Here is a 16447-nt window from a genome sequence, read left to right on the forward strand (position 1 = left end):
CTTTTACTGATGATTTTAGTAGAAAGACGTGGATATACTTTCTGAAGAGGAAGTCAGAAGTATTCAATTGTTTTAAAGATTTTAAAGCAATTGTGGAGAAGCAAAGTGGTTACATGATCAGAACCGTAAGATCTGATCAAGGTGGAGAATATACAGCCAACGACTTTGAAGCCTATTGTACACAACAAGGCATCAGACATCAAACGACACCAGCTTATACACCACAGCTGAATGGTGTAGCAGAAAGGAAGAATCGCACGATTCTTGACATGGCCAGAAGTTTGCTCAAAGCAAAGAAGCTGCCCAAGCAATACTGGGCTGAAGCTGTATCATGTGCAGTGTATCTACTGAATCGCTGCCCAACCAGAAGTTTGCAAGGAGTCACTCCAGAAGAAGCATGGAGTGGTCACAAACCAAGTGTAACTCATCTACGAGTCTTTGGTTGTGTGGCATATGCAAAGATCCCAGATGCAAGAAGGAGAAAGCTCGATGATAAGAGCGAGAAATGCATCTTTGTCGGATATGGTGAAAGAAGGATGGGATACAGACTGTATAATCCCATCACGAAGAAGGTGATTACGAGTAGAGATGTTATCTTTGAAGAAGATAAATCTTGGGCATGGAATGATGATCAAGAAGCAATCAAATGGATCAATCTTGATTTGATCCTTGAAAGTGAAGAAGTACCAACAGTACTTGTAGAAGAACTGATTGTGCCAGTAGCTGAACCACAAAGTCCAGTGTTTATACCAGCAGTTGAACCACAAAGTCCGGTACACAGATTCCCTGTATTCAACAGAAGGAACACACCAGGAGCATCATCATCAACACCACCATCAGCATCCTCATCAGAAGGACCAAGAAAGATGCGGAATCTTGAAGAGTTGTATGATACCACTCAGGTTATGGAAGATACAACTCTATTTTGTTTCCATGCAGATAAGGATCCACCAGAAAAGAAGAAAGCAATAGGTGTCAAAAAGGTCTACAAGACGAAAGCCAAATTAGTGGATAAAGGCTACAAGCAGAGAGAAGGCATTGAAGGAAGAAGTGTTCATGCTTGGCATGACATCCCTCGATTGAGTTTAAAGGGGAGATTTGTTGAATAATTAAACTCAATCCAGAAGGTTCCAGTCAAGGAAGGCAACCAGCCACCAGCCACCGACCACCGACCAGCCGCCAACCACCAGCCGCAGCCGCCAGCCGCCTTCACACCGCCGGTCAACAGCCGCCTTCACACCTGGAACAGTAGATTTTCGTATTCTGAATTTATGTATAAATAGGGTGCTCAGTTATGTTATTTTGAGTGGAGAGAATAGAGAGAAACACTTGAAAGAGAAAGAGAGAGAGAGAGGGCGTGTATTAAGCTTTTGTTTTGTGTTAATTGTAAGCTTCGGATTTTGTAATAAAACCAGTGTGTTTTATCCCCTCTGAGTGTTTCAAAGCCACCACCAGTGGTTTCTCCCACCAACACGTCTCTCAACAACAGACTGCATCCGAAAACCCTTCCGTCCTCGTTCATCCGAAAGAGGTTGTTCTTCTTGTTCCATTTCTAAGCCCCGAAAAGCAGTTGAAGCTGCATTAATTCCCTCGTTATTGCTTGAACTTGGCACACTCTTATCTGCAGGCATTTTAGAACAGCTTCCTCTCTCAGTAACAGCCTGCATCAATTCCCGACTCTCTATACCACTGCTTAACTCAACATCTCTCGTCAATGAAGATGTGATGTTATTCATATCCGTTTCAAATGCTTGAACTGCTGGCTCTATTCCCAATCCAGTCTCAGGTGCATCGGGCATATGCATGCTAGGAACCATGGTCTCCTCAGGAAGCACAATCTCTTCCCAAGTCAAGCTATCCATCCATGAAAAATCATCCAAAAGAGATTGTCCTTGTTGTTGCATTTCTAAATCTTGCGCAGGATCTGAATCTGCAGTAACTATTATATTATTGCTTGAACTTGGCATGCTTCCACGCATTCTGTCAGGAAGCTTATCAAACGCTGCTCGTTGAACATCTGGAGTTACTTTTTCACAAATTTTAACACCTCCACCTCCAACTCTTGCCAGATGATATTTCATCCTTGTAGTGGAAGTACTTCCAGCCAATGTCTTCTCACAAAAAATGCACTTCAATAAACCACCATCCACTTTCTCAAAATAACTCTGAAATGGATCACTTCCTCCAGCCATTTTTTCTTCTGTGTCCCTACATACAGACATAACAAAGAACTTTCAGAATATTGAATTAAAATGGAACTTAAACTAATTGAAAAAAAGAAGAAGCTAAGTTTAAGATAAAAAGAAAAATTGATTACAGGTGTTTCACTGTCTAAACCAAAGTCAAGTTAAACTGTTGGGTATGCAACCAAAGTCCCACATTGGCTAGAAATGGGGAGGATCAAGGGTATATAAAGATGGAAAAATATCTCCATTGGTATGAGGCCTTTTGGGGTATAGCCCAAGAGCAAATCCATGAGGGCTTAGGCCCAAAGTGGACAATATCATACCAATGTGGAGATAAGTGGTGTCCGTAGTCCCTACAAGTGGTATCAGAGCCTTGCCCCCGGAGTTAGCCATGATGGATGAATCCTCGGAATGCCGAACAAAAGGTGGTGGGCCCCCCCAAGCAAATCACGATGTAATCCGTGGATCAGCTCTATTGGATAGGCGGTGTGCTCCAGGTGCTTCACGGACATGTCCTGGCTCCAACACGGTGAAGAGGAGTTGACCTAGAAAGAGCAAACTCTCAAGTCAGGTAGTGCTCTCCGGATGCTTCATGGACGTGTCCTAAACCCAACACGGTGAAGTGGAGAATGAAGAATCATGGTTGATAGAGAGTGGACGGATGAATGATTATTTGAGGGGAGGCTCGGTGGTCCTTTGTTTGAGGGGAGGATTGTTGGGTATGCAACCAAAGTCCCACATTGGCTAGAAATGGGGAGGATCAAGGGTATATAAAGATGGACAAATATCTCCATTGGTATGAGGCCTTTTGGGGTATAGCTCAAGAGCAAATCCATGAGGGCTTAGGCCCAAAGTGGACAATATCATACCAATGTGGAGATAAGTGGTGTCCGTAGTCCCTACATAAACCACTCCAAAGATCATAGTGTTCTTTTCTTTTTACTTTCCCAATAATTCTACAACTGGTCATATCAGTAATTTAATAACCAGGATGTTTCTTTTTGCTTAGAAGAATCAAACTACATGAGTTGGAAAAGAAATGGTATGAAATTAGAGCTAAAATTAATCAAACTTAATTACCTGAGCAGCAGATGCAGCAAGATGTTATCCAATTATTTGATTAAATCAGAAGAAAGAAGATGGACGGGGAAGAGTAAGTGTGTTGGAGACGCGTGATAGAGCTTCGGCTTGTGTGGTTGTGGATAAGGATAGATTCAGACAGTCAGAGAAGCAGATGACAGTGAAAAAAAGTAAAATGGATTTCTGTCGTTCATGGATGTCATATGGACATGTTGTTGGTCTTCCAGGAAGCGGATACGGCGAGGGGTGCTCTAGTGAAGGTGTGGGGGTAGGCGGTGGCTGATGATAGTCTCCTCGTGTGGTGGACAGCACGCCAACTTTGCAAACGATGAGAAAGAGCACGATCCACCACAAAACAGCAGAAGAGAAAGCAGTAGGCCGAGGGAAGAAAAGGGAGCAGAGTCGACCGAGAGAGAAGTGGAGCTGACCTAGAGAGCGGTATCTTCACAAATGGAGAGGTTTGTGTTTTCTGTAGGTGGTAGGAAAAAGAGACAGAGGATGAGAGACAACAGAGAGGGAGAGTACCTGTTTGTTTGCTAGTTTTTTAAAAAAGAGTTAATTTCCAGAAATAACAATGAAGTTACCGATTGAAACATTGGTCCACCACCCTGATCAGGTCAATGACGAAGAATTGTAGGGTTCTTGGTTATTTCCTCTGGTCGAGAAGTCTGTGCCGTGTAACAATCTATCACGGTATGAAAGATGCACTTATAGGGTAGAAGTTAATGGCAAAGGGAAGAGATGAAAGAAGAAGGACCTTCAAAATCCTAAAAAAAATATTATTAATATATATATTTTTATTTTATTTATTATCGATATTTTATTTTTTAATAATATTATTAAATTAACCGACTTAGTTGAACTCATTAGAGCTAATTACCTGTATATTATATATTTTTTAAATAGTTAATGGCAAAGGGAAGAGATGAAAGAAGGACCTTCAAAATCCTTAAAAAAATATTATTAATATATATTTTTTATTTTATTTTTTATTGATATTTTATTTTTTAATAATATTATTAAATTAACCGACTTAGTTTAACTCATTAGAGCTAATTACCTGTATATTATATATTTTTTAAATATTTTTATGCTAAAAAAAACTTTAGCATATCATAGCCACCTAATTAGTATTACCTATAAAAATATCATCTGATCCCATCCCATGTCACATATTCATTTAAAGCTTGACACGTATAAGATACCTTCTACTGCAACCTGTGTTACAACGACAAAGATATTTTATACTGATCGAGAGGTTAAGGAGGCGGTCAATATTTTATATTTCAGTGTTTCGTGGCATTAATAATAATGTTAGAAACATTGGTCCACACTCTTAGTTTCTTTCATGCCAAAGACTTTTCCCTCAGGTCGAATATTTGTAGGGTTATTCCTTCTTGTCGAGAAGCTTGTGCCTTGTAACAATCTATCACGGTGTGCTTGTCAAGAAAGATGTCCATATTAAAGGGTAGAAGTGGTAAATAAAAGAGAAGACAGAAGGAGGGTGAAAGCACATGATCTCTCTAGGAATTCTATGTACAATTAATGCTCGATAATCAACTTCTTTTCACGGTTAAAAGATTAAAGAACAAACACGTAACCATTTCTGATGAATAATTCATCATCTCCACACTCCTCTAAGATTTTATCTGCCTGTTCTGATATAGTTTTGGTCTTTCAGAAAACTCATGGAGTCCTTAGATGGAAGAAAGGAAGAAAACTCTTGGACCTGTAAATGTTTTTCATACTTAATACATGAACTCCTAACCAGTTACCGAAGGTAACCTCAACTTATAATTACTCTGTTTTAGAGAAAGCTGCCAACTCTTGTTGAAGCCATTGCATGCATTCTGATGAACTTGGACATAGGATTTTATATGCGAACCGAGACCTTGAGGATCCCTCACTAGAAAGTGAACAATTGAACAAGGTTGAATCATACGGCAAATCGTTCTGAATTTGGAACTGAGAAGCCCCTAATCTGAAGTTTAAACGTTGCCTTAGAAAGCAACCTTGAGGATCCCTTGCATAAATAAGTCGATGTCTATAGTCAATTCTTTTGATGTGGAGACTCAATCCAGTTGGCAGCTTAAGCACTGTGCTGTTGTCCTCTGAGCAGGATAGATCAAACCCAGGATAGCCACAGTGGTCTGGTTGTTTGTCCTTGATCCGGAAAGGAAATCGGATGTCAGGGCCGGGGTTTCCACATGATCCTGTGCAGTTCAAGCTTGCTCCATGGCCTGCAAGGAAGACAATGAAAAAGAAGAACAGACACGTAACCATTTCTGATGAATAATTCATCATCTCCACACTCCTCTAAGATTTTATCTGCATGTGGTGATATAGTTTTGGCCTTTCAGAAAACTCATGTAGTCCTTAGATGGGCGTCCTTGCATGAGAATTTATTTACTCCATCGATCTAGTGGGATGCTCCTCCCTTTCACATTCCTCCACTCACAAACATGTGGGATCCAATTATTCCGTTTTATTTAGGGGTGAGCATTATTTCAAACGGTTTGGTTTGTATAAAAAAATATATATCAAAACCGAAGCTTTTTTTAAAAAAAAAAATTTGTTCAAACGGTTTGGTTTATAACAGAACCTTTTGTTTTTTTTTTAATTGAATCAAATAAAAGAACCAAATTAATTGGTTTAGTTTGATTTGTTTTAAATATTTTTTTTGAAATTAATAGACCTTTAGTTGAGCAATTTTGACAAGTTTTAGAGGCAGTTGTTTACACGGCCTCATCATATTTTACAAAAAAAAAAAAAAAATTCTTTAAATTAAGTTTTTGTATTTTTGGATTGTTTTAATATATTGATATCAAAAATAAATTTTTAAAAAATAAAAAATTATTTTAATACATTTTCAAATAAAAAAACATTTTAAAAAGGAATCACTATCTTAATTTAATGAGTTTTGAGCTTATAACATACTTTTATTTTCTAATAAGTCTTTTTTATTTGGTTTCGTTTGATTTAGATTGATATAATTTGGTTTGGATTGAGTTTTTAAAAAGATTTAAAATTTACACTCAACTGAAATGTTTTTAATTTTTCTAACAAAAAAAATTTCAAAAATTCAAAAAACTGTTTGGTCTAGTTAATTTTGGATCAATTTCTATGATTAATGTTCTCATCCCTAATAATAATAATCTCTCTATTTACATAGTATTCACATTGTATATGGTAATTATATGTTTAATTTGGAAACCTAGAATTAGCAGAAAACTAGATTCTATCATGTGAATTTTAATTACATGATCACACTCTTAATGCTTATGCCAAAAGATTTTTTTTTTTTTGTGTTAAATTAGCACAATAAACATAAAAATTTAAGGAAATAATATTGTTTTAGAAAGATTTAACAAAATAACTTACTTTCAACTTGTCACACTTCAAAAACATAATATTTACTAAATGTTGTTATTCTAACATGTGGCAAGTAGTTGTCCTTCTTCATAATAGCGATATTTAGTAAATATTGTTATTTTGAAGCCTAACAATATGAAACTCTAATTTACTGGCTGACTGGTTTGATCCAGTTGTATTAACCAATTGATTGTTTCACACAAAAATGATAATTTTATAATTTTTTTGTTCTAAATATGTTTTATGAGTCAAAATATATTTTTTTTTTTTTTTTTTTTTTGACTTTTCAAAGTTAATGATTCTGACATTTCGAAGGAGGTGGGAAATTATCTTCGTCTGTGAAGTAGTGTTGAATGCTGGATCAATAACTCACTGTCTGCTTTGCTACTATTCCTATCCGATGACTTTGACATTATCGGTAGCTTCCACTCCGAAATTCAATAGTTTTTGTTGGAGAAAAAAGAAAAGGAAAAAAGAAGAACAGTTTATGCAAAATTGCGTATACACTGTGTATCACTTCAGCCTTCCCCATGCTTAGAGGAATGAACGTCCTTTTTGCGTATACATAGCTTTTCTTTTACAGCTATTAGTCTTCCAAACTTGCCATTCTAGCAACTTCACTGCTCATCATTGTGCTCCTTCTTCATGCGGCAACATCCAAAACATAAGCTACCCTTTCAGACTAGACACTGATCCACAAAGCTGCGGAAACAATAATTATACTCTGATTTGCGAGAACAATATTTCTACAGTATTAAATTTGTATTCAGGTAAATACTACGTGCAGGCAATCAACTACGGTAACTTCACAATCCGAGTGGTAGATGCTGGTGTACAAGATAATTGCTGCTCCATCCCTCGTTATTCTTTGGCACCTGATAACTTCAGTGACGGACATCCGTACACATGGTATAACTACAGGCAGGTGCCGCGTGGAATTTCCGTGTACTCTTGGCGGTACAATTTACATTCTACGCTATCACTGCCTATGATTTTCATGAGCTGTGAAAATACGGTGAATTTTCCTCTTTATGTGGACACGGCTCCCTACGGATCAGTAAATTATTCCAACTCTTCTCTTGTGACTCGTTCGAATTATGTGACTCTTGAGGTCATGAGTGCCTCGGATTTGATGGAACTGTGCAGCATAGAGAAAATATTTTTGCTTCCAAAGAAGAGCTACACATACAAGTCCTTTGAAGAAATACACAGTGACCTGGCATATGGGTTTGAGTTTTCATGGTACAAAATCAACTGTGAAAATTGCACATGGGGTTGCTACGTCAGCTGGTCAGACAATCGTCGATGCTTTGGTATGTAACACTTGATGATTAAGTTGCATCACTTTGATTCATAAGACTATAAATAACTTGTGATTTGAAGTGGTTTCATATATTTTCTCTGGCTTACTTTTCAATTTTCATTTTTTTCTGCGCATTAGCACAATATTGCACTGTCCCCAGATCGATGTTCATGTACAAATTCTGTGCATCCATTACCTGTTAATTCTACTATAGTGGACTGATCATAAGATTCATTCATGTTCATATTGTAAAATATTCTGACTATAATATGGACAGATTCATTGGTCTTCTGCAATTTCAGGATTGACACAGTGAAACGTTTGGTTCATCGTAACTTGACCGTGGATACACATTAATTAGTTCAAGTCACATTATTAATTAAATTGTGTGTGCTCTTATCTATTTTCTTTCGCATTTACTGTTGCGTATACCATTAGAACTCTTTTTAAACCTAAATTCTCGACAGATTCTGGTGAAAGCTACTGGAAAAGTCTACTCTATGATGTGGGAGGTGCGAATTCTCTATCTGCATCTCACCTTGTTTGTGTATTCTTAAGTGTTTCTTCAAACGACATGTTTGTGAAATAAGGATAGTTGTTTCTTGAATAGTAATTGTAATTTTGTTCACCATTTTCTGCAGCTTACCTCTTCTATTCATTTGGTAAGGGATTCCATCAGTTCTTTAGTTTCGCAACAAATTTATACTGGAGACAACAAATAAGATCACAAAACTTGATTGTTTTCTGGAAATTTCCTACACAGCACTACTTCATGGTCTAAAAGTTGTTTGTGGGACTCCATGTGTGATTATATTTTTGATCTACAAATGGCGAAGGAGACATTTATCAGTATACGATACAGTTGAACAATTTCCCCAGGGTCAGAATAACCTTATGCCAGTAAGGTATTCCTACTCAGATATCAAGAAGATTACTAGAGGTTTCAAGGAGAAATTGGGTGAAGGAGGCTTTGGTACAGTTTACAAAGGAAAGCTTCGCAGCGGGCGTTTTGCAGCAGTAAAATTGTTGGGAAAATCGAAAGCTAATGGACAGGATTTCATAAATGAAGTTGCTACCATAGGAAGGATTCACCATACTAATGTGGTGCAGCTAATCGGTTTTTGCGCCGAAGGATCAAAGCGAGCTCTTGCATATGATTTCATGGCTAATGGATCTCTTGATAGACACTTGTTTTCTCGAGAAGGATCAATCTCTTTAAGCTGGCAAAAACTGCATCAGATTTCCCTTGGAGTGGCTCGTGGTATCGACTATCTTCATTTAGGTTGTGACATGCAAATACTTCATTTTGATATCAAACCTCACAACATTGTTCTCGACGAAAATTTCACTCCAAAAGTTTCTGACTTCGGGCTCGCTAGGTTGTACCCAACGAATGGCAGCATAACATCTCTTACTGCAGCAAGAGGCACCATAGGATACATGGCTCCTGAATTGTTCTACAAAAACATTGGACGTGTCTCCTATAAAGCTGATGTTTATAGCTTCGGAATGCTGTTATTGGAAATGGCAGGCAAAAGGAAAAACGCGTTGGCAGAAAATTCAAGTCAAATCTACTGGCCATATTGGGTTCATGACCAAGTATCTGATGGAAAGGCCATAGAAATCGGAGACGATGCCACGGAGGAAGAACGTAAGATCGTCAAGAAGATGATTATGGTTGGATTGTGGTGTATACAAATGAAACCCATGGATCGGCCTACAATGAAGAATGTCATCGAGATGCTTGAAGGAGATTTGGAAAACTTGCAATTGCCTCCTAAGCCTGTCTTCAATCTAGACGTGACGCCACCAAACATTGAAGGAGAGTCATCATCGTTGTCAGGTGATTCTACCGAATCAACCAGTTTGGTTGAAAATGCATACTGAGTGATATCATGTGGAATGCTCTGCTTACATGCAGGGAAAATGATAGAATAATGGTGCTTTCGGACTTGGTTATGATGATTTGGTCTGCAAACATTATGATAATTTAAAGTCCTTCCTTTTATCTGATTTGTGTTTAGCTAATTTAGAGTTCAAGCTGCGGCTTGTTTCTTCGGTGTGGTCTATATAATAATCATACAAAGATGTTCTGTATTGTGTTTAACTATCAGATTACTATTACAGAAGTATGAAGTATGAAGTATTATCCTTATTCTGTATCTAGGCTGACTAGCAGCCCATACCTATACTAATATTATTCAACTCAAAGACTTTTTAAATTCTCTAGATTGTCATTAATTAGGGTTGTTGATGGTGGTTGATTGTTGAACTGCTGAGAAAAAAAAAACTAAGAGTGGCTAGGGTAAATGCTGTATGTGGCAAGTGGCTAGTGTTGAGAGACACAAAGAACATTTATCTTTACACTAACACTCATCTCTCCGGAACACAAAAGGGACTTGCCTCTATTAAGCCAATTAACTAGTTTTTTTAGGTAAAAAAGATGAAGAAGATGAAAGAGGTGTTCCCTAAAAAAACTAACACTCATCTTTTTTACCTAAAAAAACTAGTTAATTGGCTTAATAGAGGCAAGTCCCTTTTGTGTTCCGGGAGCATTAATAGAGGACTTCCAAAATGAAATAGTTGGGGACTAGATAATTGGCTTGCATTATATTTGATCAATTTTTTTTAAGATAAAAAATTTTTTAGACATTGCTAATGCTTTTTCTAGTAACACTTTAAATTATATGAGGTTGACTTGAGATGACCTGATCTACTTGATAGGTCTAAAAATAATCTAGACGGTTAATAAAAATATAATTTAACTCAAAATAAATATTCAAGATGATTTATTAAGACATCGACATATTGGATTGATTTTGGTCAACTTAAGTTAACCTGTTTATCTGGTCATGAGACCATAATAATTTCATAAAAAGAAAATCAAAATAAATTATGAAGTGTAAGTTCCAACAAACTCAATGTTAAATAATTAAATTAAAAATTAAATGAATTAAAAAAAATAAAAAAATTGAAAAATTCATCCTCTAAAAAAAAGGATGAATTTCAAACATATCAAAAGAATGCGCTTTCTGTCAAGAAGTATAAAACATATTGAAATTTTATCTCTACAATAATAGAACTTGATGCAAGAGGAAGGAAATGACATGAGTGAAGAAAGATGAGAAAGCGAAATGAATTCTCTCAACCCCTATTTATATAGGAGGCCAATAGGTGCGAAATTAATTTGAATTAATTCCTAACAATTCATTGTATTTGCAGAATCAATGAATTTGAAAAGATTTAATGAAACTAATCAAACATTAAATAAATAATTTAATAGATATAATAAAAATAGTTGTATCAATTTTTTATTGGTCCATGATTGATTTTAAACATGTTAACATTCAAGATATACAAAGATGTAAATAAATTGATAGATCACTAAATTAGTACAAGTAGATTTTGGTTTTGGACATTTTATAATAAAATAATATCAAATTTATTTGGCTAATTAATGAATTCAATGTTTTAAGCTAATCCACTTTTCATATATGTCATAACCTAATTTTTTATTTTTGATTTTTTTTATTTCTATTTTTATCTTTATAAAATAAAAAAAATATGAAGTGGGAAAATTGGAATGAATGAAGAAAAAATTAAGATTTAGATCAAGACAATACAAATAAAAAGTTTTTGAGGATCAACTAGGGAGGAATTGTAAATTTGGGGTTTAATCTTGCTTGAAATTGAAAGAATTGCTGAGTTTGAGGACTTAATTAAACTTAAAATTAGTTTAATTAACAAAATTATGAGCTTAATTGAAAAAATATTAAAAATAGCTGATTTAGGTTTAAATTGCAAGAAATAAAGTCCAAGGACCGTTGTACAAAAGGCACCGCAATGCAGGGGTCTACTTAAAATTTAGCCCAGGGGTCCGTGTAAAGCATGTTAAAACCTCGAGGACTAAATTGAAAAACGGCCGCCCCAATCTAGAAACGGCGCCGTTTTACAATTCCATTCGTCGTCTTCTTCCTCTGGAAGCAGAGGAGACCCCCTGCAAAGGAAAATATCAATCGCCGTACACATGCCAAATTCAAGACCGCATTGTCTACCCACGGAACCCATGGGATTTGGTTGGTCTCCCTCACCCTCATAACTCTCCCCTGATGCGAGGATAAGCACCACCAACAAGGTATGCTTTTCTATCCAAACAGCAGGACTGTTGGTGTTTCCATTCTACCCAAACACGGAGCCAATTCACTCTACACAAGATGACGATCCCAGGGAATATAAGGATAAGAATCCCTCTCAAGGTCTGACAATATAAAAGTGGGAGAGAAGGAAGAACAGGGGATCGAAAAAGAGAGACGATACAGAGATAAAAAACAAAAAATAAAATAAAAAGAATAGAGAGCAGAAGGGAGGAGAGGACTAGGTCTTGAGAAAGCAAAAACATAAAGACAAAAAAGAGAAGCCGAGGAAAAGAAAGGGCGTCCGAGGAGTGCTTCATCCAGCACCTGCATTTTGCCGCTCAAGGTCGCTGCAAAAACAGGCAAGTCACTTTCAATTCTCCCTCTCTCTGCAATTTAATTACTCTGCTTATGTAGCAAGCGTGCATGAACAATTCAATAAAAAATAAACTAATTGATTTATTTGTGAACCCCTCACATATTATTTTTATTATTGTGTTTTATTTTGTTTTCTGCCACGTGCTCAGTCTGTTAACCATTATTATTAGATGCGAATATGTTGTGCAATCTTTATTTTTAGTTATAAAGCTTGTCTAAAAAGAGTAGATAAAAAATAAGTAAGGATAAACAAAAAGAGAGGCATAGAAAATTTATTTCTTCTTATTCAAAATTTAAAATTTTGTGAACTTATTTACTAATGTTAAAGTGAAGAATATTATATATTTTTAGATTGTATAATATTTATAAACGCCAGAGTTAAAAATATTTGTAATTACTGTTTATTGACGATAGAGTCAGAAACATAATAGAAAGAATAATAATAAAAAAAAATTCTTATCAATTTTAAAGGAAGCTAGCAATACAACCTGCATTAGATAGAACGCTTAAGGGGTGATAATATCTTTTATTTAGCATAACCAATTCCCTCTCATAAAATCTTTATTGATTAGTTAGAGTTTTTAATGATCATAATAATTAGTGGTAATTATTTAAACATAAATTTTTTTCCCTAAAAAATAAGGTGCCATATACATGTTTTTTTTCATTGAAAATTTTTATTGATTGACGGCAAAAGTCAAGAGTGACAATATAAATCAAAACAATATAATACTTACATAGTTACCTTTCTGTAAAAAGTATTGAATATTAATATTAATTTTTTTTAATCATGTTTCGAAGGCAAGTGTGCAAGCTTTACATGTGATAGCAATCTCAATGACTTCACTGCTACATGCCTTCATTATCCTTGTATTTGTTTTAGGTAATAGAGGCAGTCGGCCTCTCCATCAATCTCTCTGTATTTATTGTATCAGATAAGATATTCCTGTTTTAGGAATTTGTTTCTGTCAGATTATATGTATTATTTTTGAATTCCTTGTAACTTGATATCGATGAATGAATGAATGAAGAACGTGGCCTTTGCTCGATCTATTCTTCGTCCTGTTCTCATCACATGGGATCAAAGCAATTAAATTTGCTGCTGCTGTTCTTCTCTAGGCACAACAACCATGACAACAGACAACAACACTCTGCTTCCCTTCACCATCCAGATTATAGTCAAAATGATCAACTTCCTCCTCGTCTCTATCTTGGCCACTGCCAAATTTGTAGGATTTAGGGACATAACTAAAACCAAGAAGTGTCCATCATTTCGTTTTGTTTCAGTGCAGACACCCACCACCACAAATGCTCCAATGATCACCTCTCCAACACCATGGCATCCTAGCTCGGGCACACTTTGCTGTCAACACCTCTTCTATCACTCCAACGTTGCTGCTGGAAAATGGTGCATCTCATCATGTCATTGCCGACTTAAGCATTTTATCATTTCATGCGTCCTACGATGGTTTTGACGAAATCATGATCGACGATGACACGGGTCTCCCCATTACTCACACTGATTCCACCTTTCTTACAACTCCTAAGAACATTTAAACACTGTACCAAACATGAAGAAAAATTTAATAATTTTACTTATCAAATAATGCATTCATTGAATTCTTACCCTTTTCCTTTCTTACGAAGGAACTTCGTACAAGGGAGATTCTTTTGAAGGGCAAAATGAAGGATGGGATGCATGAATGGTATGTTGAAAAAGAAGAGTAGGATGTTATCAAAAAAAAAAAAAAAAAAAAGAAGATTAGGATGTGGTAGTTAATTTATAAGAACATAGCTAAAGAATAAAGTTAAAAAACAAGAAAAATAATGAGAGGAATGATATTTTCTTAAGAGTTTTCTTAAAATATATATATTTTTAGCTTTTTTCTATATCTCTATATAATGCTTAAGATTACATGACTATTTATAGACCTCAAGTTCTATATAATAATAAAGGAATCGCCAGATGGGATTCCAGGTTAAAGGAGGTCACCAGATGGGATCTCGGATGGATTTCCATGTTGATCAAACTAAAGCAGGAATTCAGAGGATCGCCGGATAAGGATCTCGAGATGACTAAGTTTTGATCATAGTTTTTGGACTGAGGAGGATTATTGTAAAAGAAAAAGTTTCAGATCGATTAAGCTTTGAACAGATCAGTTTCGGGAGTTCCGTTTTGAGTTTATCTTTATAACACTTACTGCGCAAAACCTATGCTCCGTAAGTATTATAAAGAGGGGGCATCTGTTGTAACCCATTTTTGGGTCCCCATGAAAAATAAAATAAATGACCAAAAGAGTTTAGAAAAAATAACAGGAGGTAGAAGCGCCCGGAAAACAGTCAGAAAATTGGTCAAGGAATTTAAAAATACAAGGATTGAATTTTTGACAGTATATTCTTGAGGGATGAAAGCCCTATTGAGAAGGAAAATTTAAATTTTGAGGAGAAAAGCCCAAATTTGGATGTTTATGGACTTAAGTGGATTTTTATTTGAATTTATAGAGGATTTGATTGCAAGAAAAATTGATTTTTAAGTCAATTTGGGCTTTAATTAGAAGAAATTTAAGTTCTGGGGCCAAAATATTTTTTTTTAGGAATTTATTGGGTCAAATCAGGGGCTTAATTGCATAAATATTGAAGTTTAATGGCCAATTAGGGACTTAATTAAGAAAATCCGAAACCAGGGACCAAATTGGAAGAGGCGCGTAAATGGAGGGGCTGCAATTATTCGGTCCAGGGGCCTAATTGAAGAAATTGAAAGTTTATTAATCAATTGAGGGCTCAATTGCATAAATCAGAGGTCAAGGACCAAAGTGAAAAAGGCGGCCAACAATAGGGGCGGAGACCGAATTTGAAGGACTGATTTGAAGTTTGGCCATTTAAATGAAACGGCGCGTTTTATCCAAAACGACGCCGTTTCATATATATATATATATAAAAAAAAAGGAAGACCAGAACGGTGTCGTTTTGAACGACACTGTTCATCTTCTTCCTTCCCCCCGGTTTAGCAGCAACAGAAGACGAAAAATTTGAAAACCTTCCCGCCTCTCTCTCCTCGCCCCCACCACCACCACCGAAAGCATCAATGGCCAACCAGCCGTTGCGTGATTGAAGGCGCACTAACAAAAGGCACGCCGGTCCCTTTTTTTCCTTATAAATAGAGAGAGGCCGAAGGAGAGAGAGGACGAACCGAAGAGAGAGAGAGAAGAGAAGTAAGGCCCGAAAGAGAGAGAAGAACAGAAACAAACCGAGAAGAAGGAAACCGAAACCAAAAAACCAAAACCAAACCGAGAACAAACAGCTACTGAAAAAAAAAACGAAGGAGAGGGTAGGAAGAAGAATTTTTCGCCACTGTTAGAAACCGCCACAGCACCGCCCGGAGCCACCGTCCACGAGCCACGCCACCGCAGCACCGCCAGTGACCGCCTCCTCCACGCCAGGTAAAGTTTCTTCTCTTTCGTTTGCAGGCGTTGCCTCCTGCATGCAGGAGGCAGGGGGAAGAAAATTAATTCTCCCCCCCCCTGCTGGGCCGAGGTTGGTGGGCCAGCCCAATGCTGGCCCAGACTGTAGGAGTTCTTGGGCCGAGATCGGCCCAATTGAATTTTGGGCCGAGATCGACCCGTTTTTTTATTTATTTTGGGCTGAGCCTGGCCCAATTATTTGGGCCGGCCCAGCCCCCATAATATAATATATATATATATATTATATATTATGATATATTTTTAATATATATGCGTGTATATATATTATATAAAAAAATTAATTAAAAAAAAGTATTTTGAAGAATCTTTAAAAAATATTGTGGATTTTCTTGCATATTTTTGTTAAAATGGTTTAATGTTGGTTTGTATTTTTATACCGTAAAGATACAAAACCAGTGTTAAAAATACCCGGTTTTCGTCAAAATATCAAAGATTTTGAATAAAAAAATGTTTTTGCTTTCAAAAAAAATTCTAAAAAGTCCCTAAAAATGTTGTTGATTTTTCTGCATATTT

The 16447-nt window shown here is 36.3% G+C and overlaps 2 protein-coding genes across 2 annotated transcripts; one reads left to right on the forward strand and one right to left on the reverse strand.

Annotated features, from left to right (window-relative positions):
• Positions 1-1215: 1215 nt before the first annotated feature.
• Positions 1216-3968, reverse strand: LOC118053023 (uncharacterized). Its single transcript, XM_035064146.2, has 2 exons — positions 3267-3968; positions 1216-2208 (listed from the first exon to the last, which is right to left on the reverse strand). Exon 2 carries the CDS (start codon positions 2190-2192, stop codon positions 1440-1442), a length of 753 nt encoding a protein of 250 aa, XP_034920037.2. The 5' UTR covers positions 2193-2208; positions 3267-3968; the 3' UTR covers positions 1216-1439.
• LOC118053029 (rust resistance kinase Lr10) lies at positions 3442-9828 on the forward strand. Its single transcript, XM_073405526.1, has 3 exons — positions 3442-3526; positions 7409-7951; positions 8705-9828. Exons 1-3 carry the CDS (start codon positions 3442-3444, stop codon positions 9826-9828), a joined length of 1752 nt encoding a protein of 583 aa, XP_073261627.1.
• Positions 9829-16447: the final 6619 nt, after the last annotated feature.

Source organism: Populus alba, chromosome 17 (assembly GCF_005239225.2).
Source record: "Populus alba chromosome 17, ASM523922v2, whole genome shotgun sequence".
Lineage (NCBI taxonomy): Eukaryota > Viridiplantae > Streptophyta > Magnoliopsida > Malpighiales > Salicaceae > Populus > Populus alba.

What these genes read in the sequence shown, in the direction of transcription:
- LOC118053029 (XM_073405526.1), top strand. Translation starts at nt 3,442, where the DNA reads ATGGATTTCTGTCGTTCATGGATGTCATATGGACATGTTGTTGGTCTT. An exon ending in CGAGGGGTGCTCTAGTGAAG is followed by an intron (nt 3,527 to 7,408) that starts GTGTGGGGGTAG and finishes ATTTGTATTCAG; the next exon opens with GTAAATACTACGTGCAGGCA. An exon ending in AGACAATCGTCGATGCTTTG is followed by an intron (nt 7,952 to 8,704) that starts GTATGTAACACT and finishes TTTCCTACACAG; the next exon opens with CACTACTTCATGGTCTAAAA.
- LOC118053023 (XM_035064146.2), bottom strand. Translation starts at nt 2,192, where the DNA reads ATGGCTGGAGGAAGTGATCCATTTCAGAGTTATTTTGAGAAAGTGGAT.